The sequence below is a fragment of the Desmodus rotundus genome, chromosome 8 (genome assembly GCF_022682495.2).
Source record: "Desmodus rotundus isolate HL8 chromosome 8, HLdesRot8A.1, whole genome shotgun sequence".
NCBI lineage: Eukaryota > Metazoa > Chordata > Mammalia > Chiroptera > Phyllostomidae > Desmodus > Desmodus rotundus.
Window position 1 is genome coordinate 114627247 of NC_071394.1, and position 21340 is coordinate 114648586.

Here is a 21340-nt window from a genome sequence, read left to right on the forward strand (position 1 = left end):
AGCTGGCAATTGTGCTTCTCTTTGGTTTGTTTTGAAGCAAGTTTGCTCCTTGAGTCTCTTAAAAGGCACAGAACTAGAAAGTCCCTTATAGATGCTTGTTACCCATGAAGCCCAGAAATGGAAAAGCTTTGCCCAAGGTCATCCAGTGAGTCAGGGGCAGAGGTGAGACCAGTATTCAGACTTCTGGCTCCTGGGGTTTTCACTGCAGTCCTCTTGCACCAGAGTTACTCCACATACCGTCTCGTCCTGCCGATGTGTCCATTTCTTTGTAAGCTAATTGGGTGGCTTTTTAATTAGGGTTTGTGATAACGTGATAACATTAATAACAAACTTTAAAAAAGAACTTTGCTAAGAGGAACAATTAAAAAAATCAGAGCTGTGTTTTCTGAATAGGGAGAACATTTAATTAAATGCCATTTATCAAAATAGTTTGAAAGGCTATTAGTTACTAGGATATTTTTTTTTTTGATGAATTGAGCATCATGCCAAGATTTATGTGCATCACCTTATTTAATTTTCACAGCACTCAGCGAGGTACATATTCTACTTCCATTTTTATTTACAGATGCAGAAACCCAGGCCCTGGGAGGTGGAGCCACATGCTAGGGGGTGGTCACGATGTTTTGTGAGTAAGGCTGGAATTGGAAGCTGTATGTGTTGGGAGTCCAATGCCAAGAGAAGAAGAGAACACACTTTTTGAAGTGCTCTGGGTGGGACTAAATTTCCATAAACAGTGAAAACGTAAATGACACATAATTTCCATCTCTTCATTAAGCATGTGCAGATTCTTTTTGGGAAATACTCTTGGCAACACCTGAAGTTCAATTTAGGTTATATAAAACTAAAAGTAATATTACTGAATTGCATTTAAAATATGAGGTATATCATATTTTTCGCTAATCCAACCTAGTCACTTTCCTATTTAATTTCAAATTGCTTAGCTTTTTCTGCAGAATAAAAGTTATTTCATATTTGGTTCTGGAGTCTATATATGTAAATTTCTTCCAGTCATTAAAAAAATGTGATTTGCTTTTATTTAGTCTCTAATTCGTATTGCTCCATTCCATGCTGGGAGTCCTGGCCCAAGAGCATAGTAGGAAATAGGAGACCTGAGCTTGGATAGATGCTTTACGGGTAAGACAGAGAATTGGCTGAAGTGAGAGGAGGCTGGCTCTAATACCCAGGGCAGTGGTTCTGACTTCAGCCCCACCAGGATCGGCCGAGGGCTTGTTAACCGCACATACTGCTGGCCCCGCCCTCTGAGGTTTTGCTTTTGTCCAGGTTCCCAGGCTGCCTGTTTGGGGCCCTCACACTTGAAAACCACTTTGGCACAAAATACCAAAGAGAAATTACTAACTAAATCAAACCATTTATTATTATTTTTTATATGTCAGAAAGGATGCGGACTTGGGCAGGCCCCATATTTGTGGCCAAGTCTGATTAGAGATGCAATAGAAGTATTCTTTTTTAAACTTAATATTGATTAGTTCAAATTTAAATGAAAGTTTAACATGTGTTCTTCAGGGATCACCAACGGTTTCAAAACTAGGCCAGGTGTCTTTTCTTTGAAGATCCTGGTGAAATTAGTTTCAACTTGCGGGTAAGCAATCTCTTAGTCACTTGCCAAAATACTTTCCCGGGAGAAGCAGAGATGCAGGGATCCTCCCACAGACTCTGCCTGTGCCCTTAGGACAGCATCACTCAGGATGATTGGCAAAGATGACAGTGCCCTGCTCTCTAGAAGGGGTTCTTATGTGTTCTTGGCAGCCCTGCCAGCAATGCTTTTGGATCATTCAAAGCCCAGCGTGCCCACCAACCTTGCTTGGTGGGATGGCATGGATCCTAGCAGAAAAAGACTGTGAGCAGATAAAATTTCAACAGCAGATGCATCAGATGGCCTCTGGCAAGAAATCTGTCTCTTGAGATCCCCTGGGATCTCCAACCCAGTCCATACATAGGTAGCTCAGGGAGCTGCACAGTTCATTTCCCAATCTGGGTACCAAGGACAGTGTCGAAGTCCAAGGTGCTCAGGAGGCCATACACACCACAAACATACTTATCTCTGCTGTACCAGTGGCCCTTTTCTTTACTTATTTTTTGTAATTTGGAGACTACAAAATGCCAGAGTTGAAAGAGGGATGGAGTCATAACTTTGAGGCCGGCTTTAATTTCTGAGGGAAGCTTGAAAAGTTCCACGTGGACCCCTCATCTGCCACAGACATAAGCTCACGGCGTGTTTGTTATTGGTGGTGGAGATGGCCTTTCTTTCTTTAACTAAAATAGCTCTTCAGTGATTGGCATATATGAGCTTTACATTTTCTAAGAAACATTTTTGGTGCCTATCTGAAGAACGTGTGACCGTCAGGCTAGCTCAGGTGGTCGGGGCAGCAAATTCACCAGAGTGTCTACTGAGACACCAAGGACTGGGAGATGAGGGACGCAGCCCAGAGAGGAAACTGAGAAAGGTCTGGGAAAATTTACTCAACCCAATGAAACCAAAAGAACGATGCCACCCGAATGAGAGGAAACGAGCGCCTTCGGCACAGGTGTCAGAATGGGAGCCTTCTTTCCTGAGGGCAGTTTGCAACACCTATCAGAAGCGTTAAGGAAATAGTATTGTGAGCAGTGCGTAGGGACCAGAATGTTTACTCCAGAACATTTATATCAGTGCAAAATTGGAAGTGAACTCGACATTCAGTGAAAGCAGATAACCTAAATATGGTAGAGCTAGTCTTTTGGATACTATGGTCATTAAAAATTATTTTGTGAAAGAATACTTAAATGATGTGTTCTACATTTGAGTGTAAAAAGGTACAACAGGGGGCTAGTACCATTTTGTTTCTTTATCTCGGTGCTGATTATGTGGGCGTGTTAAGTGTGTGAAAATTCATTGAACTGCACATGAATGATATGTGCTCCTTGCTCCTCAGTAGAAAGTTTAAAAAAGTAGTTTCATAAGTAGAAAGTACATTATGGTATAAATTGTATTGATATATTGGGTTGGCTAAAAAGTTTGTAAGGTTTTTTCTGTAAAATAAAATACATATTTTTCTTTTTAAAAAATATTTTATCCATTATGCTATTATAGTTGTCCCAACTCTCCCCCCTTTATTCCCCTCTGCCCAGCACCCGCCTCCCACCTGTATTCCCCACCCCCATTAGTTCATGCCCATGGGTCATACATATAAGTTCTTTGGCTTCTACATTTCCTATACTATTCTTACTCTCCCCCTGTCTATTTTCTACCTACCACTTATACTACTTATTCTTTGTACCTTCCCCCCATCCCCCATCAACCTCCTCAGTGATAACCCTCCATGTGATCTCCATTTCTGGGATTCTATTCCTGTTCTAGTTGTTTGCCTAGTTTGTTTTTCTGTTTGGTTTTTTTAGGTTCAGTTGTTGATAGTTGTAAGTTTGTTGTCATTTTACTGTTCATAATTTTGATCTTCTTTTTCTTAGATACATCCCTTTAACATTTCATATAATAAGGGCTTGGTGATGATGAACTCCTTTAACTTGACCTTATCTGAGAAGCACTTTATCTGCCCATCCATTCTCAATGAAAGCTTTGCTGAATAGAGCAATCTTGGATGTAGGTCTTTGCCTTTCATGACTTCAAATACTTCTTTGCAGCCCCTTCTTGCCTGTAAGGTCTCTTTTGAGGAATCAGCTGACAGTCTTATGGGAACTCCTTTGTAGGTAACTGTCTCCTTTTCTCTTGCTGCTTCTAAGATTCTGTCCTTACTTTTAATCTTGAGTAATGTAATTATGATGTGCCTTGGTGTGTGCTTCCTTGGGTCCAACTTCTTTGGGACTCTCTGAGTTTCCTGGACTTCCTGGAAGTCTATTTCATTTGCCATATTGGGGAAGTTCTCCTTCATTATTTTTTTCAAATAAGGTTTCAATTGCTTGCTCTTCCTCTTGTCCTTCTGGTACCCCTATGATTCGGATGTTGGAACGTTTAAAGTTGTCCCAGGGGTTACTAAGCTTCTCCTCATTTTTTTCGAATTCTTGTTTTTTTCATTCTGTTCTGGTTGAATGTTTCTTTCTTCCTTCTGCTCCAAACCATTGATTTGAATCCTGGTTTCCTTCCCATCACTGTTGGTGCCCTGTACATTTTCCTTTATTTCACTTTTCATAGTCTTCACTTTTTCTTCTATTTTGCGACTGAATTCAACCAATTCTGTGAGCTTACTGATTACCAGTGTTTTGACCTGTGCCTCTGATAGGTTGGCTATCTCTTTGTGGATTAGTTGTATTTTTTCTGGAGCTTCCATCTGTTCTTTCATTTTGTCTTTTTTTTTTGGGGGGGGGGGGGCGCCTGTTCTGTAAAGGGGCGGAGCCTTAGGTATTTGTCAGGGCGGGGCAATCCACATCGCTGTGCTGTGACGCTGTGTGTGGGGGAGGGGTCCGAGAGGGAACAATGCCGCTTGCTCTGCTCTCTGCCAGTTTTCAGTCACTTCCACCGCTGCCCACAAGCAAATTGGGCTCCTCTTGTGCTGATTCCTGGGTGGGTGGTTTTGTGTTCATTCTGGGACCCTGTGGGTCTCTCCAATGAACTTTCCTGTGAGGCTGGGAGTTTCTCCCGATGCTGCTTCAACCCCCACGGGTGTTTTCAGTCAGAGGCTTTGAGGCTTTATTTCCCTGCATTAGAACCCTGGGTTGTGCGGTCTGTCTCACTCCCTAGTTGTTCTTCCTGGTTTATCCACACGCGAATGTGGGACCACATGCTCCACCAGCCACTGCCTCGCCTGGTACTCCAGCTGCTGCCTTGCCGTGAGTCCTCTCTGCCTGGCTGCCAATCTCCACCCCTCCTACAGGTCTGGGTGAATGTTTCTTTTTTAACTCCTTGGTTGTTGGACCTCCATACAGTTCGATTTTCTGGCAGTTCTGGTTGTTTTTGTTTTTTAAATTTGTTGTTGTCTTTCTTTTGGTTGTGTGAGGAGGCACAGTGTGTCTACCTATGCCTCCATCTTGGCTGAAAGCGTCCCAATTTATGTTTTTTAATCCCTGCACCTTTTCCCCCATTCTCCCCTCCTCCCTCTCCCAACTGATTACCTTCCAAGTGATCTCCATATTTATGATTCTGTTCCTGTTTTGGTTGTTTGCTTGGTTTGTTTTTTTAGATTCAGTTGTTGATAGTTGTGAATTTATTGCCATTTTAATGTTCATAGTTTTGATCTTCTTTTTCTTAAATAAGATCCTTTAACATTTCATATAATAAGGGCTTGGTAATGATGAACTCCTTTAGCTTTACCTTATCTGGGAAGCAGTTTATCTGCCCTTCCACTCTAAATGAAAGCTTTGCTGGATAGAGTAATCTAGGTTGTAGGTATTGCTTTTCATCACTCTGAATACTTCTTGCCAGTCCCTTCTAGCCTGCAAAATTTCATTTGAGAAATCAGCTGACAGTCTTATGGAAACACCTTTGTAGGTAACTATCTGCTTTTCCCTTGCTGCTTTTAAGATTCTCTCTTTATCTTTAACCTTTGGCATTTTAATTATATGTCTTGGTGTGTTCCTCTTTGGGTCCAACTTGTTTGGGACTCTGTGCTTCCTGAAATTGTGTGTCTATTTTCCTTCACCAAATTAGGGAAGTTTTCTTTTATCACTTTTCCAAGTAAGTTTTCAATTTCTTCCTCTTCCTCTTCTCCTTCTGGCATCCCTATGATTTAGACGTTGGCATGTTTGGAGGTGTCCCAGAGGCTTCTTATTCTATTCTCATTTCTTTGAATTCTTTTTCCTTTTTGCTATTATGATTGAATGCTTTTTTCTTTTTTATGTTCCAAATTGTTGATTTGATACTCAGTTTCATCCCCATCCCCTGTATATTTTTATTTCATTTAATATAACCTTCATTTCTGCCTGGGTCTTTTTTATGCTGTTGCTGTACTTAGTGAGTTCTTTCAGCATCCTGACAACCAGTGTTTTGAACTCTGCATCTGTTAGGTTGGTTATCTCCATTTCATTTAATTCTTTTCTTGGAGTTTTGTTCTGTTCTTTCAATTGGGTCATATTTCTTTGTCTCCTCAATTTGGCAGCGTCCCTGTGTTTGTTTTTGTGTATTAGGTAGAGCTTTTTTCTTCCCTGTCTTAGTACTGTGGCCTATTATAGAAGAGCAGACCTGTAAATTGTATGGGGTGGAGGCTGAGGTGATCGCCAGGGTGGGGTAACCCATTTCACAGCTTTGTGGCTCTGTGTTGGGGGAGGGCCCAGAGAGGGCACAATGCCTTTGCCTGGCTTCTAGAGGTTTGCTGGGGAAGAAGCTGTCTCCCAGCACTTGCTCTGCTTCCAGTCTCCTTACTTTCTCCCTGTATGCCACTGGTTCCCTTCCAGCTATTGCCCTGGTGCTGAATCCCAGAGGGGCTGGGTCCGCGTAAGTCCTAAGTCCCCGTGGGCCCTTAAAATGGGTCTCCTGATAACTCACAAGTTTCTTCCACCACCCCAACCCTCACTGGATTTTACAGCCAGAAGTTATGAGGATTTATCTTCCTGGCACTGGAACCCTGGGCTGCTGGGTGGTCTGGGATCCCTTGCACCCAAGTTATCCCTCCTGATTTTTATCCACTACACGTGAATGTGGGACTGCCAATCCCACCACCTTTCCATGCCACTCCCTCAGCTCTGCACCTCTTCTTGCCTCTCCATATCTCTCCCTCTCCTACTCTTTTGGATGAATGTGGCTTCTTTAAATCCTTGGTTGTTGGACTTCCACACAGCTCGATTTTCTGATGGTTCTGAGTGTTGTTTGCTGTGTAGTCTAGATGTAATTTTTTCTATAATTGTGTGAGGATGTGAAGCCTTCATCTTGACCAGAAGTCAACGGACACATTTTTCATTTTCACCAATAACTATTGATTTGGATATTTTGAGTATGTTGGCTATCTCTTGCATGGTATAACATTGATTGTTCTCAATTAATGTTTCAATTTGATCACTATCAACTTCAGCTGGTCTGCTCTCCTGTGGAGCATTGTCCAGAGAGAAATCTCTAGCATAAAACTTCAGTCAATAACAGCAACTTTTCCACACACTGCACATATATATATATATATATATTTTGCATTTCAGTTGCGATTTTAACTTTCTTGAAATAATGAAGCATAATATGTTAAAAATGTTGCTTATTTTCTTCCATCTTCAATATTAAAATGGCTACACAAAAATTCACCAATTTTGATGTTTTTAAAAAATGCATGCTGATATGACAGTTGTCACAATACAATCTAACAAAATTGTTTGGAATAAAGTTAAAAACAGCTAAGTGCTACTAGAGCCATCTTATGGAAAAAACCAAACAAAATTTTTGGCCAAGCCAATATTTCATGTTTTGTGTGTATGTGTGTGTGTGTGTTTGTGTGTGTGTGTGTACACACATATTTATTTGAAAAAGACTAAAATAGTCTCCAAAATGTCAGCAGTTTATGTCTTGGTGGTATTACCATGAATGTTTATGTTTATTATGCTGTGTAAATATCCAATGACTATGTATTATTTTTGTACTATCCTCTGAAACTTTAACAAATGTTAATTAAAAAGAAGGTGTTCAGAGGCATGGAACGCTCCACACCAAATACAGATGTGTCAGGGTCTTTCTCCAGGATTCACTATAGTGACCCTGGGGTAAGGGGGAGGCACACTCTCTCTCAGCTGGGTCTGGGGGTCAGATACCTGCATCCTGAAGCCCACTGCTCTGTCCTTCTGGGTATGGCTCCTTGCAGGCTCAGAATAGGCAATGAGAAGTGTCCCCATCAGTGTCTGAGGTCTGTCAGACTCCAGCTGGGCTCCCATTATTACAAACTCAAGAACACAAATAGGCTGGAAGCCACGGAGGGACAGAATCACCGCAGGTGGGGAAACTCAGCTTCTGTCTAGGTGAGCCTAGATTCACGTATCACTCAGGTGGCTTGTGTGGGAGGCTCACAGCAGTACGTGGTCCTCTCTACCTTGTATCTTTCTGAGTCCCCGTAGAGATGTGAAGAGCAGGAGAGAGGCACCTGATAGGATTTTTCAAAGGGAAAAATTCTCCAGAAAACATAATCAACCACACTTGATTCAAAAAAGAAGGTACAGGCAGGATGGTAATGTAATGAGTGAAATAATAGTATTAACAGCTAAAATTTATGGAATGCTTACGACCCAGGCACTATCCAAGCACGTACCATCCCATTTCAACCCCCAACAGCTCTAAGGGGCAGATCTCATTATGATTCCCACTAAAGATGAGATAACCAAGGCTCAACAGTATCTTATCCAGGACTCCTGCCCATGCAGCTGCCTGCACGGCAGAACTGCCCATGTGAGGGATGAGTGTCCCACTGGGCAAGTCTATGACTCTGGTGGGTGAGGTCCTCAAGGTGTCCTGAAAATGTGCCAAGAAACAGTGAGCTTATCAGGAAGGAGGGTGGACTTAAGGGGATATTAAGGTCTTGGCTCTGTGAGGGTCACCCTCTGTTCTTCAGTATTAAACAACTTCATATCCATCTTGCTGGGATATATAGTTGAAAGAATAGAGACTAAGACAAAAACCATGTCCCCACATATGGATAAGTTAATCACTTTGACCTCAATGTTCCACATCTGTAAAATGTGGTTAATTGAAGCTACCTTGCAGATGTGTTATAAGGATTGGATTTATTGTGGGCAAAGTTGAGAGTATGATAAGTAGGACATTGCAGGTGCTGAATAAATGCAAGAATTGCTATCATCTTCCTTAAGCCTGGAGTTGGGTGGGTGGATAGGATCTTCATCGGACACAATGTGGACAAGCCAATGAATGATGACTGAGTAGAGAGCGTGGGGAAATAAAAATGAAACAGTGCATTTTCTCTTTGTGCTGACATTGCTTTCATAAGACTGAGTCCTTACTAATTAATATTATATATAACCTTCCGCATTCCTAGAAATTGATGGAGCTAGAATGAAAATAATGTAGAAGAAAAAAAAATCATTTCCTCACCTCACAAAACATAGGCAACTTTTTGGCAAAATCCACCACTCTGGTAATTGCTGGTGTGATGATTTTTGTAAAATGGCTGAAGGCTTCCAAGTCAACCTTTCCACCTTCTGGGGCATTTACTATTGGTGCTTGTCCAATATCTTCTGGCTGAGGAGGAAAGACAAGAAAGATTTAAATGACATAGTTGCAGAAATCTGTATTCTAGTTCTCACGTGGAAGAAAAATCTCTTTTGGGCTGCGAACCGGTACAGTTTCCAGTTTGCAGAGTTTACTAACGAACTGGATAGTTTTCCATTTATGCCTCTGAGCTGTAATAGGCCCCCAGTGATATTGTCCACAGGATTGTTGCTGCAGAGAGAGGGAGCGCGCACGAGAGCGAGAGAGCGCAAGAGAGAAACGAGGAATTATTTCTGAGTGAACGAAGGATGTGTACTTATACCAGGGGACATAAATTCTGGGGCATTTTCAGAGCACTGCGCATGCTGATGTGTGTCTTTGTGTGCGAGGTGGCTCACTGTGGGCCATGAGACAGGGCGGTGGGGGAGCCCTGGCAGACAGCACCCTGTGGATTCACTCTTGCTGCTGGGGCTCAACACCCTGTCTGCCTGCAGACTCGGTTTGGAGGACGTCACAGCAGGCTGCAGGTGACCATCTCCAGGCTGCCTACAGGAACTGCACTGTGCAGAACTAGGCATACCTTCAGGCAGAGTGGGGATTTTGTTCGTAGTCAGTGTCCTGAGGGCACTTCTCCGCTGTTCATTTGCCTAAGAACAAACAATCCCTGATTTTGCTGCTCAAAGGGTGGTATAGTAGCATGGGTGTCGCCTGGGGGCTTCTTAGATCCGAGCTTCTTCCCCAGACTTAATTGCGCAGAACCAGCATTTTAGCAAGCCTGCAGGTGGTTGTGCTGATGTTGGCCCCCAATGTCTGCTCAGCCGTCTAGCCCCCAGCCTGGCATTCAGTGACTGCCATGCTGTGGCCTCCCATGTATCTCCTGTTGTCACCAATGCTTTCTGCCAGGAACAGGCCTCTCCTTTGCCCTTTCCTGTGATAATAATAACCACCATTTATTGGTGGCCTACCAGCGAGCCAGCCCCTTAGGCTCTCACATGATCCCTGAGTGGCTGATGAGCAAACCGGCCTCAGGGAGGTCAAGAACAATCCCCTGAGGCCAGGACTCCACACAGTAACTTTCCAGGAGCCTCATAGTTCCCCCTTTCGAGGCTTTGATGCCCTGCACTCTCTGACACCAGGGGACCAGGGGGCAGAGTGTCTGCTCCTCTTCCTACTCCCTTCGACAGCCCCTCCCACTGTGTTCCAGGAAACTGTGAATGTGATCAAAGGGATCGTAGAAAAAGGCCCTTCCAGACATTGGCCACCTTTGCCTAGAGCCACAGGGAACAGACTGGAGCAAGCCGCTGGGGGTGGGAGGGGTTGAGGGTGGGCTGAGACTGAGCGAGGTGAGTGAGGCAGCTGAACCCCTCACTGGCTAAGAGGTGAGGGCCCTGCCAGCGACAAGACTGCGGTCACAGCGCTAAGCTTCATTGTGTATCAGAATCACCCGATTGCTGGGTCCCCACCCCAGAGTTCCTGATTCAGTAGGTCAGGGTGGAGCCTGGGCCTCTGCATTCCTACCAGGCTCCCAGGGCAGGCTGATGCTACTGCTCTGGGGCCACACATGGAGAACCACTGGGCCAGCAGTAACCATGTCCGGCTCAGAGGAATCCAGTTACTGTATTTCTTCCCACATTTCCCCCATTACTCTTCACATCTAATTTTTAGCAAGAAGGAAAGCAAAGGATGATTCTTTTACTCTCTTGTTGCCAGGGCGCCTGGGTCAACAGGAGCAGCCCACACCCTTCAAGGGTGTGACGGCCTCAGAGAGGACTGTTAAATTTGTTACCTAACAAACTCTGGTAGCCATGACCTGTTTTTGGATTGCCCAGCAGGTTCTTCTGTTTATTTCATTTTACTTTTTAATTGTTTTTGGGGCTGCGAGTTGACAGGAAAGGAACCTGGTTTTGTCGTGTTTCCATGGTGACGTGTTGCGGTATCTCTGGCGTGGCAAGCCCATGAGAGGCTGTGTTCTGCCGGCTGTCCGGGTGCAGGTGGCAGTGATGGATTAATCACAGGGACAGCTTCCTTCTCTTTTTCTTTCTCACACAGATTGAGCTAAAGGAAAAGATATGTTGGTTCCTTCTTTGGGCGTTGCTGTTTCTCAAAACCTTCAGACCTCCTCACTGGTCTGTGTAATTCCTCTTACCCTGAAATGAGGCTCATAGCACCAGCTTTGCCTACTTTACCCTCTGTTACAAAGATCCACTGACAAAGGGAACGTGAGCACACATGGAAAATGATAGGCAGTTTTATTCACATGCATGCACACACTTTTGGCCTGGTTGAGCCCAAACATCTTCTCATTGAACACTGATAGGTCTAACCTAATTATATGTAAATGGTAGTCAGTGGCTTTTGAAATGTCAGTCGGTTAATACTGATGTTAGTTTCCATGTTTGTGGGGTATTTGATTCACCACCTGTGACTCCCTAAAGATAGACAGAAGGAGGGAAGGGACACCAGGTCATGTACAATTTCAATTGAACTCCCAAATGTAACAACCTCATGAGTTTTTCTGTTGAAAATAAATACCAGGGTAGAAAAAAAAATTTACTTTTAAGCCTCTGGATATTTATTTATTTATTTTTAAATATATTTTATTGATTATGCTATTACAGTTGTCCCATTTCCCCCCCTTCACTCCATCCTGCACACCCCTTCCCTCCCACTTTCCCCCCTATAGTTCATGTCCATGGGTCATAAATATAAGTTCTTTGGCTTCTACATTTCCTATACTATTCTTATCCTCCCCCTGTCTATTTTCTACCTACCATTTATGCTACTTATTCTCTGTACCTTTTCTCCCTCTCTCCCCCTCCCATTCCCCTGTTGATAACCCTCCATGTGATCTCCATTTCTGTGGTTCTGTTCCTGTTCTAGTTGTTTGCTTTTGTTTTTGTTTTAGGTGTGGTTGTTAGTAACTGTGAGTTTGCTGTCATTTTACTGTTCATATTTTTTATCTTCTTTTTCTTAGATAAATCCCTTTAACATTTCATATAATAAGGGCTTGGTGATGATGAACTCCTTTAAACTTGACCTTATCTGAGAAGCACTTTATCTTCCCATCCATTCTAAATGAAAGCTTTGCTGAATAGAGCAATCTTGGATGTAGGTCCTTGCCTTTCATGACTTGGAATACTTCTTTCTAGCCCCTTCTTGCCTGTAAGGTCTCTTTTGAGGAATCAGCTGACAGTCTTATGGGAACTCCTTTGTAGGTAACTGTCTCCTTTCCTCTTGCTGCTTCTAAGATTCTGTCCTTACTTTTAATTTTGAGTAATGTAATTATGATGTGCCTTGGTGTGTTCCTCCTTGGGTCCAGCTTCTTTGGGACTCTGAGCTTCCTGGACTTCCTGGAAGTCTATTTCATTTACCATATTGGGAGGTTCTTCTTCATTATTCGTTCAAATAAGTTTTCAATTTCTCGGTCTTCCTCTTGTCCTTCTGGCACCCCTATAATTCGGATGGTGGAACATTAAAGATGTCCTGGAGGTTCCTAAGCCTCTCCTCATTTTTCTGAATTCTTGTTTCTTCATTCTGTTCTGGTTGAATGTTTCTTTCTTCCTTGTGGTCCACACTGTTGATTTGAGTTGCAGTTTCCTTCCCATCACTATTGGTTCCCTGTACATTTTCCTTTGTTTCTCTTAGCATAGCCTTCATTTTTTCATCTAATTTGTGACCAAATTCAACCAATTCTGTGAGCTTCCTGATTACCAATATTTTGAGCTGTGCATCTGGTAGGTTGGCTATCTCTCTGTCACTTAGTCATATTTTTTCTGGAGCTTTGATCTGTTCTTTCATTTGGGCCATTTTTTTTTTGTCTTGGTGTGCCTGTTACATAAAGGGGCGGAGCCAAGCCTCTGGGCATTTAATGGCGAATACAATTGCTAGCAGTAAGACCATATACAAAGTAGAAGCCTTCTATTATATCATTAAGGTCTATGTCCTTAATGGATGATCTTGGGTACTGGAAAAAAAATATCATCTATGACTGATCTGAGTTGACACATCAGGTACAAAAGGAGAGATATGGTGCGTGTGCAGGCACGGACTCTGACCCTAGCTTAGCATCAGAGGAGGCTGCTTTGACACACGTCAAGACGAGCTGGCTTTCAGCTTTGGCTGTTTCATCAGTACTGTTCAAGGTGAGTGGGAAATGGTGCCAGGTGACCTGGTTGCAAGTGGCTGTCTCAGAGCTGAGGGCTTCTTTCCTTGAACTTGCAGCCCTCTGGCACATGCAGAGTGGGGCTTGACCTGACTCTCTCTTCCCTCGAGTGATCATAGGGTGTCTTCTTTCATCTTTGCAAGGATGGACAGGAAGAGCCAGACAAATGGTGATTAAAGGTCCCTCCCTGGGCCTTGGGACATTACTACAGGCCCCCCTTTTGCCTGGGATGAGCAGGGACAAGATGGAGAGGGTGGTGATGGTAGAGATAATGGATGGATAGAGTAACCACGTATGTGGTTGTTAATGATATGCCAAGCACTTATATGTATTACTTTTATATCATTTGGTAAGGGCATAAAAGCTGCTGAACGGTAGAGAGGTGAAGCAACGTGTCCAAAGCCACATCATTAAAAAGCAACAGAGGCAAGCATTGAACTCAGCTTGTCTGGCTCCAATCTCCATGCACACAGCTTCTAGACCACCCTGCCTTCTCTTGATGTACTTACAATAATTTTGGGGGATAGAAGCCTTCCTGACTTGATTGCACTCATCTTATGGCCTGTCCACACAGAGCACACACGGCCAAGTCGCTCATCCTGTCTGATCCTCCTACTAGGCCCCTTTCCGAGGCCATCCCAATTGAGGATGTGGGAAATCAGACCACAGCTCTGCTAGGGGAAAAGTGGAGCAGGCTGGCCCTGGTTCTCACGGCCACATTTCATACTTGGGTGAAATATCTATCCAAAGCCACACCTTTGCATGTGAACGAAGGGCTCAGAATAATAACACGATGTCAACACACAATAATACCATGATGTCAACAGACAACAATGTTGCTGGTATGGGGTTTGCCCCAAATCCACTGTCTCACCACCCCGGGAGGTGGGGAGGCCATGCTTTCCCCTGTTCCACATCAGAGGCTTCTTGTTCCTGTCTGAGTCCACATCTGTGGCTCATCGTCATGGTCATCGCACACAAATTGGTGATTAAATGGGGCACTTCTGTGCCATCAGAGATTTGAGTGGATTGGAGAAAATGAGAAAATTATATGATGTAAGTGCTTTCGGAAACAGTTGTACCGAGTGGCTTTAGAATTATGAAAATCTGCCTGGCTTTTGCAAGAGTGCCTATCTGCCAATGACTCTTCTTCCTCGCCTCAAGCGTGGATTTGAAATCCGGGTCAAACCACCAGTCTCTATTCCTGACTTGAGTCCTGGTCTTAGGGTAAAAAATGATAAAGAAGCTCCTTTTGGGGAGTAGGTTACCTACCCATTGCAGATAAATGAATACTTGTCGCTTTTATGACAACATGTTTTAATCCCTAATGATATATTACTATTATTATTGTTAACATAATAGGCCTCCGCGAATGCTATTTCAGAACAAGATGGGCCATCATTACATGGAAATAAGTAAAATAATATGCATAGCAGTGTTGCAAACACAAATGGGATATCGACTACATAGGAAACAAATCCTAATGTGTCGAAGCCCATTCAGAACATGGATACCATTTAGCAAAGCTGTCTTTAATGAAGGCTTCCTAATGTCCTTGCAGAAATAACTCACCAAAAAACAGTGAGAATTTCATCCTGAGCATAAGTACTCAATTGAGGCCATCCTTCTGCAAGGAGCGTTTGTAAATATGTATTTGTAACCTGGCTGAGACACAGGGCTTAAGTGTACTGCCGCTGAGGATGGGCTGGGGGAACTGTACGTTCTGTTTAATAAATATGTCTTGACTTCTGTTCTGGTTATCTATTGCTGTGTAACAAACTACTCCACAACTTAGTAGCTTAAAGACAACAAACTTTTGTGCTCTCTTGGAGTTCTGGGGATTTATGGTCTCGGTGGGATGGTTCTCACTTGGGGTCCTTTATGCAGTTGTCATCACAGGGACCAGAAGCCAGTGTCATCTGAAAGCGTCTGCACTCCCATTCTGGTGCCTGGGTTGAGAATCTCTCCACGTGGTCTCTTCACATGGCTAGCTTGGTCTTCCTCACAGCATGGTGGCTGCAGGGTAGCTGGACTTTATTTTTACACGGCAGTTAGCTTCCCTCAGGGGGACTAGGTGGCTTCCCCATCCAAGATAACCAAATGGAAACTACAAGGCTGCTTATGACTCAGCATGAGCAGTCACTCTGGCCAAATCCATTGTTTAAAGGTGTCATAGACCAGATTCAAGGCAAGACAGCAGCAGATTCTACCTCTCCATGGGAGTGAATGGGCTGTGAAGAGGAAAGAATCTAATGGCAGCTGACTTGGAGAAAAGCTGCCACAGATTTCAACCACACATGGGACAGACCCTGGGGACAATGCTAAATGGGACATGGCTGTTCGCCTGAGGAGATGCAGGGCTGACCCCAAGCACAGAAGGGGATTGGCTGATAGAAATGAAGCTCTCTGTTGAGACAGGTGGGGCACTGGAAGCATTGTGATCTCTCCCAGCAGCCCTCTAAGGAAAATGTGGCCTGAAGAACTGGTTATTTGTATTTCAATCAAGAGGGCAATTTCTTGAACAGACTGAGCATCTACAAAATATGCATTTCATGTCATCTCCCCAGGGGACACAGACTGGTGGGTAAAACAGCCGCTCTGTAAATGTTACCCTCCTGAGGAAAACTCTCTTGTGCCTTGATACCTCATTGCCCTGACGAAAAACAATGCAAATCATCCTGTGCCATATCTTCTCTGGTTCTTTCCATAGACGATCAGACTGATGAAAACTGTTAAGAGACTTTGAGTGAAAGGTGCAGACCTTGCTGGTTTCAATGACCAGAAATTGTGTTACCTTTACTGAAGAGACCTTGAGGCGTGAAGAGGTCTGATTATATTTTACTTTGTAGAACTGGCTTCTGAGCTTTCAGAAGCAGCTCAGATAGTACCTCTCTAAACAGACCCTTTCCGACCAACCTGTTTAAAGAAGTGAAGTCTCTTCCACTTCGACTCACAAGTTCTCTGTCCCATCACGATGCTTACTTTCCTCATTGCACTTACCACGACCTGCCTTTATCTTGTTCCTTTAACCTTCATTGTCTGTCTGCCTCCATTGGAATATGGCTGAGTTTTCCCACCTCCTGGCACATAGTAGCTGCTCAATAAATATTTTCTTAACAAAAGAACACACCTTTCAGTCTGGAAAGAAGCACCTTGGCGACCACCGAATTGGGTAGTTATACTAGTATCCATTCTCTTCTGAGAATAAAGAAAACAGAAGTGTAGGATTTCTTAGCAGAAGTCCAGGATGTGCCCCAAACCTTCCACCAAAATTGGAATTCAGCTTGGTCACTACTCTGAAATCAGATGGCAGTGCCAGGCCTGGAAGTGGTTTCCACAGTGTCCCTTTATGGCTAGCCCATTTGGGGAGAGGACAGATTTAGGCTTGGGGTTAGGCAGGATTCTATCTTGCTATGCCCTAAATATACTGGGTTAGAATTGATCATCTATCCATAGTCAGTGCTTTCTAAGTGGATGGCAGATATACCAGGGAGAGGCTGAGGATGAAAGATCAGGCCACTAAGATCTGCCCCTCCAAAGACATGTCTTTTGAAGGTTCGGGGTTTGTGCAGGTAGCTGAGTGGTATCGTGTAGGGGTGTAGAGGATGGACCCTGGGGCTGGGCCGCATCTATCACCACAACTTACTTGCTGCGGGAGCTCAGGTAAGTTTCCTTAGCTTCTCTGCCTCAGTTCCTTTCTCTGCAAAATGAGCATATTAAGTACATCTATGTACAGGGTTGGGATAGGGAGTTAGTGTATAGAAGCACCTAGAACAGTACCTGGCATTTGCTAAGAGCCATGGAGCATGTATGTTAACATTGTTGGTGGAAGCCATCAAGAAGGTGTGTTAGAATCTGCTCATTACAACAATGAAAGTAATTGGGGGCAGATGGATTATGGGTAAGCTTCCCCCCAAAAAAAATTTCCTTTAAGGTTATACTGTTTTCACCACACACACACACACACACACACACACACACACACACACACACACAAATACCATTTATAATGGCATTATAATGGTGAATTTGAGGTACAAGGACAATTATACCACTGTATCTTCTTGTTTGGGTGGGGAGGATACTCTAATGTACCCCGGACGTACAAATAAACCCACAGAGTGTCTGATGCTGGGGCTCACAGAGATGTGCATAAAGGGTTCCTGTCATAAACAAAGAGCAGGGTCAGTCTCTGTGATAGTCAAACAGCAGCTGGTGTGGGGGGGGGGGGCGTGGGCCATCTGGTAAGGTGGGTGGAGGACTTGGACTTCGAACCAGAAGACCTGAGTTGGCTTTTGGTCCTGGCTCAGCCATTGGCTAGTGACATGATATTGGGTGAGCTACTCAAGGCCTCAGGCTTGGTTTGCGTATCTTTAAAATGGGGATAGTGATTCTACCCTAAAGCACTGTGAAGTTCAAAGGGGAAATGAGTGAGAAGGACTTTCACAATGGCAAGTGTTAATAAAAATATCGAACATCAATATTCCAACGGTCTTGAAAGACCTGTTTTCTCTACAAGCCCTCTCTCTGCCCCCATCCTTACTTACTCCCTCTTCCCATTGAGATAATTTCCTGGCCTTGAGATAATTTATTTTAAGGTAAACATTTTGAGTTGTACTGACATAAAAATGACATAAAAATGCATTTGAGATATGGGACACTTTGTTCTAGGGGTTATTCTAAAGGGAATGTTTTGGAGTGAGTTTAGTGGACTAAGTGTGTGTGTAAACAGGCAACTGAAGGAGGAAATGAGTATAAAAAGGGAAGGATGGCAGGTCAAAATTTTACTAATTAACCCGTGGCTGGCCCTACTAACAGCACAAGCAAACAGATAATGTGGCCTTAGAAACTTCTCTAGAATTTAGTGACCCAAAACGATAGCTGATAGCAGTGACCTTTGTTCTCACACAGACCTGGATTCAAATCCTGGCTCTGCGGTCACCTGACTTCTCAGGGCTGCAGTGTCCTTCTCAATAACCTGGGTTGGCAACCTCAGTGCCCCAGGGCTGTGAGGACTGAGCGAGCTGAGGGAGAATGCACGGCATGCAGCCAATGATCAGCTGTGCCGGGAGCCTCACCAGGAATTTCCGTTTCTGCTTCCAGTGGCTGCCTTGGGCGTTGGTGGCCACGTGGGCTTCCGTGACGGTTTTGATGAGCTCCCACTCCTCGTCGGTGGGCTCCGGCTTGTGCCCAATGGATTTCTGCAGCTCCTCCCGCCGTCTCTTTTCCCGGTTCTCCTCAATCAGCTTCCGCTTTGCCAGCCGCTTGCTGTCGTCCAGTACCACTGGGAGAGGGAGAGAGAGATGCAAAACCCACAGACACTCCCAGACACATGGCAGTCTGCATGTCCCTGGACCGCTGATGTGCACATGGCTCGGTGGGGCCTTCAGGGTGGGTCACACTGGGGCATTTCCTCCTTTGGCAGCCAATTGACTGCCTAGTCATTGTCCAACATGAGCCTGAGTACCAAACTCCCAGTGTCTAGCCAGCTGTTCAAAACACAGCCCTGGGGGAGGCTGGACACTGGGCATCCCAGTTCCACAGAAGGTGGCCCTAAATGTGAACGAAGCAGAGAGAGGTCAAACCTACCCATGAGTTAGGGTCCAGATGAACCTGTCTAGCCAATCATCTGAATTCACTTTTAATGGTCTCTATAATGCCCCTCCTCTCTCCAAAAGGCTCTTCCTTCCTAAGAGGACTTCCTCACTAAGAGAATTTAGAAGGTTAAAGAAAAGTTCTGTAGCAGTCAGTGGGAGATGGATGATTCTTCCCTCCAACTCTTAAGGAATAATTGGAAAGTGGCTGGACATATCTTGGGTTTCACAGGTACTCACTGAGCGTTACTCTCTAACCAGGTCATCCTTTACTGGTGGTAAAGGAGCCCAGGCTTTGTAATCTAGAAAGATCCAGGTTTGAATCCTGACACCACCACATTCTAGCTGTGTGACCTCTGGCAAGTTATTAGGCTCTCTGAGCTTACATTTCTTCCCATATAAAACGGGATCAATAATACCCACTTCACAGGGTAATCAATGTGACAATACACTAAACATTCTCAGGAAATTAGCCACAATTTTTATCATTTATGCAGAAGGGAAATATGAAAGTCAGGGAACACGAAACCTCTACTTCTGTGGTTAATTTCCCAAACAAAACCATTTTGCCAGACTCTTAGTAACTATCACTGGAGTGGAAAGGCTGAGGTTTTACACTACAGAGCCATAGTCTTTTAGGACCAGAAGGGACCCTACATATTATGTAGTCCAACTCCCTTCTGTCACAGAGGAGGAAGTTGATCCAGAGAGACGATGACTTGCCTAAAGTCACACAGCAAGTTCATGGCAGAGCCAAGGCCAGACCCAGGACTCCTGACTCCAGTCCTACAACATCATTGTCCTAGGGCCATTTCTTGATGAAGGTGTGACCTGGTAGGAAAAGAAAAAGCAAACATAGCAGGGAGAACCATAGGTGCTCAGCTAGTCCACAAACAGCATAATGAAAAACCCCAGATCACCTCAATTTGAAGGGATGGCCGAAGTCAGGTGAGTACTGACAAATGTGGGAGATGTGAATGGGCCCTGCCCAGGTATTTCAGCTCCTTCATTAAAGGGAGAAGAGGGAGGGGGCTTTACCCATAACCCCATTCACCAAAAGCATCCACTGTGCCAGGAGAGCTGCCTCTGATGTGCATTACCCAATTTAATCCTGAGAACAGCCTGCAAAGTAGGTGGTTATTCTACACCAGGGAAACCAGAGACAGGTCTGACGGTCACACAGCTGGCGAGTGGCAGCTCTGGGACTCCGAAGACTTTTCTGATTCTAAAGCCTGAGAGCTCTTACAATATCTCACAAGCAAATAATGAATTCAAATGAATTCAAAACTCAGATGAACACTGAGATTTTTTTTAAACCTTATAAACAGTCATATCTTTAAATTCTCAGTAAGACAATGAAATGGATACTTAATAATAACAGTTCATTATAGTGACCCATCTAAGGACTTGGCTCTTGGTCCATCTCACATACCCTAATGAGGTGCATTGTTGGAGGTGGCTAAAAGCCTTTAAAAGATGAAGACAAAGAACACACTTAGTCAGAGGTGGGATTAACCCAGGATTTTCAGCCTAACACCTTAACCCAACCCACCTCTTTTTTAATACTCCCCATTCTGTCTTCCTTAATGGGCAAACCGGGACATTCCACAGATATTTTTGTTCTAGCTGAGAGAACCCTGTTAGTCACATAAACATAAGCTGTGATTATTTCCTCTTTCATAGGAAAAAAATCCTTAATGCATTCCTTTCTTCTTTCTTTATTTTTTGTCTTTCTTTTCATTCTCCCAAACTTTTTTTTTTTTTTTTTAACCTCAAGGTTGGAATCCTTAATGGATGTTCAAAAAGTTTATGCCTGGAGAGGTCATTAGCCCTGATGCCTGGCAAAAAGGAGGCCCCAGTTCGGAATGACACAATTGTTACTTTATTATCAGATTAATTAAAGTGGCTGGTGTAAATCCCTTCCACGGTGTGGGGAGAAGAGACCTGGATGGCAGCTAATCTCACCACCATATGCTGTGGCGCTTAGAAAACTGGGTAGGACGACTTCAGCTTGGAATGTTTTCCCGGCTAAAAATATACCAACCAACCAACAGCAGGCTGACTCACGTAATAGCGCTCAGCTTCACATGCTTCAGAGATTTCTGATCGTGATGTTTTGTGCCAGTGCCCCGTCTCCAAAAATGGCCACAAAAGTAAATTCCTGTCTCTGCTTTTGAAAAAATAGAACTCGTCCATGAAGCTTTTGCCATGTCAATATTGCGTGTAAAAGTGGACCATACCAAGGCGAATGGACAAGACCTCTCATTTGTAATCTCTGTTGCAGGTGGAGTATTGCTAACAGTCTCCCAAACACGATGGGATCAGTTAAACACTTTCCCTCACCCATCCTCTGGATACCTTGAGTTAGGAGCTGATAAGGGAGAGGTAGGGTGGCGACCACCCAGCAACGACTGTGGGAATGCCAGGTGCCTGCCTTCTGTCCGTATGTGTTCCTGCTTGCTTTTCTGCCTGGCTAATCTCCTTGAACCCAGCCTTTCCCCAATC

At 44.1% G+C, this 21340-nt stretch overlaps 1 protein-coding gene across 14 annotated transcripts in view; it reads right to left on the reverse strand.

The window, feature by feature from the left end:
• The window catches only part of THRB (thyroid hormone receptor beta), a 330035-nt gene that overhangs the window by 9610 nt on the left and 299085 nt on the right, over positions 1-21340 (reverse strand). For all 14 annotated transcript variants that reach the window (XM_024565713.4, XM_024565711.4, XM_053930446.2 and 11 more), the window contains 2 exons: positions 18320-18525; positions 8963-9109 (listed from right to left, as the gene is read on the reverse strand). In XM_024565713.4, coding sequence (XP_024421481.1) covers positions 8963-9109; positions 18320-18525 — 353 coding nt within the window. The remainder of the gene's footprint in view (positions 1-8962; positions 9110-18319; positions 18526-21340) is intronic.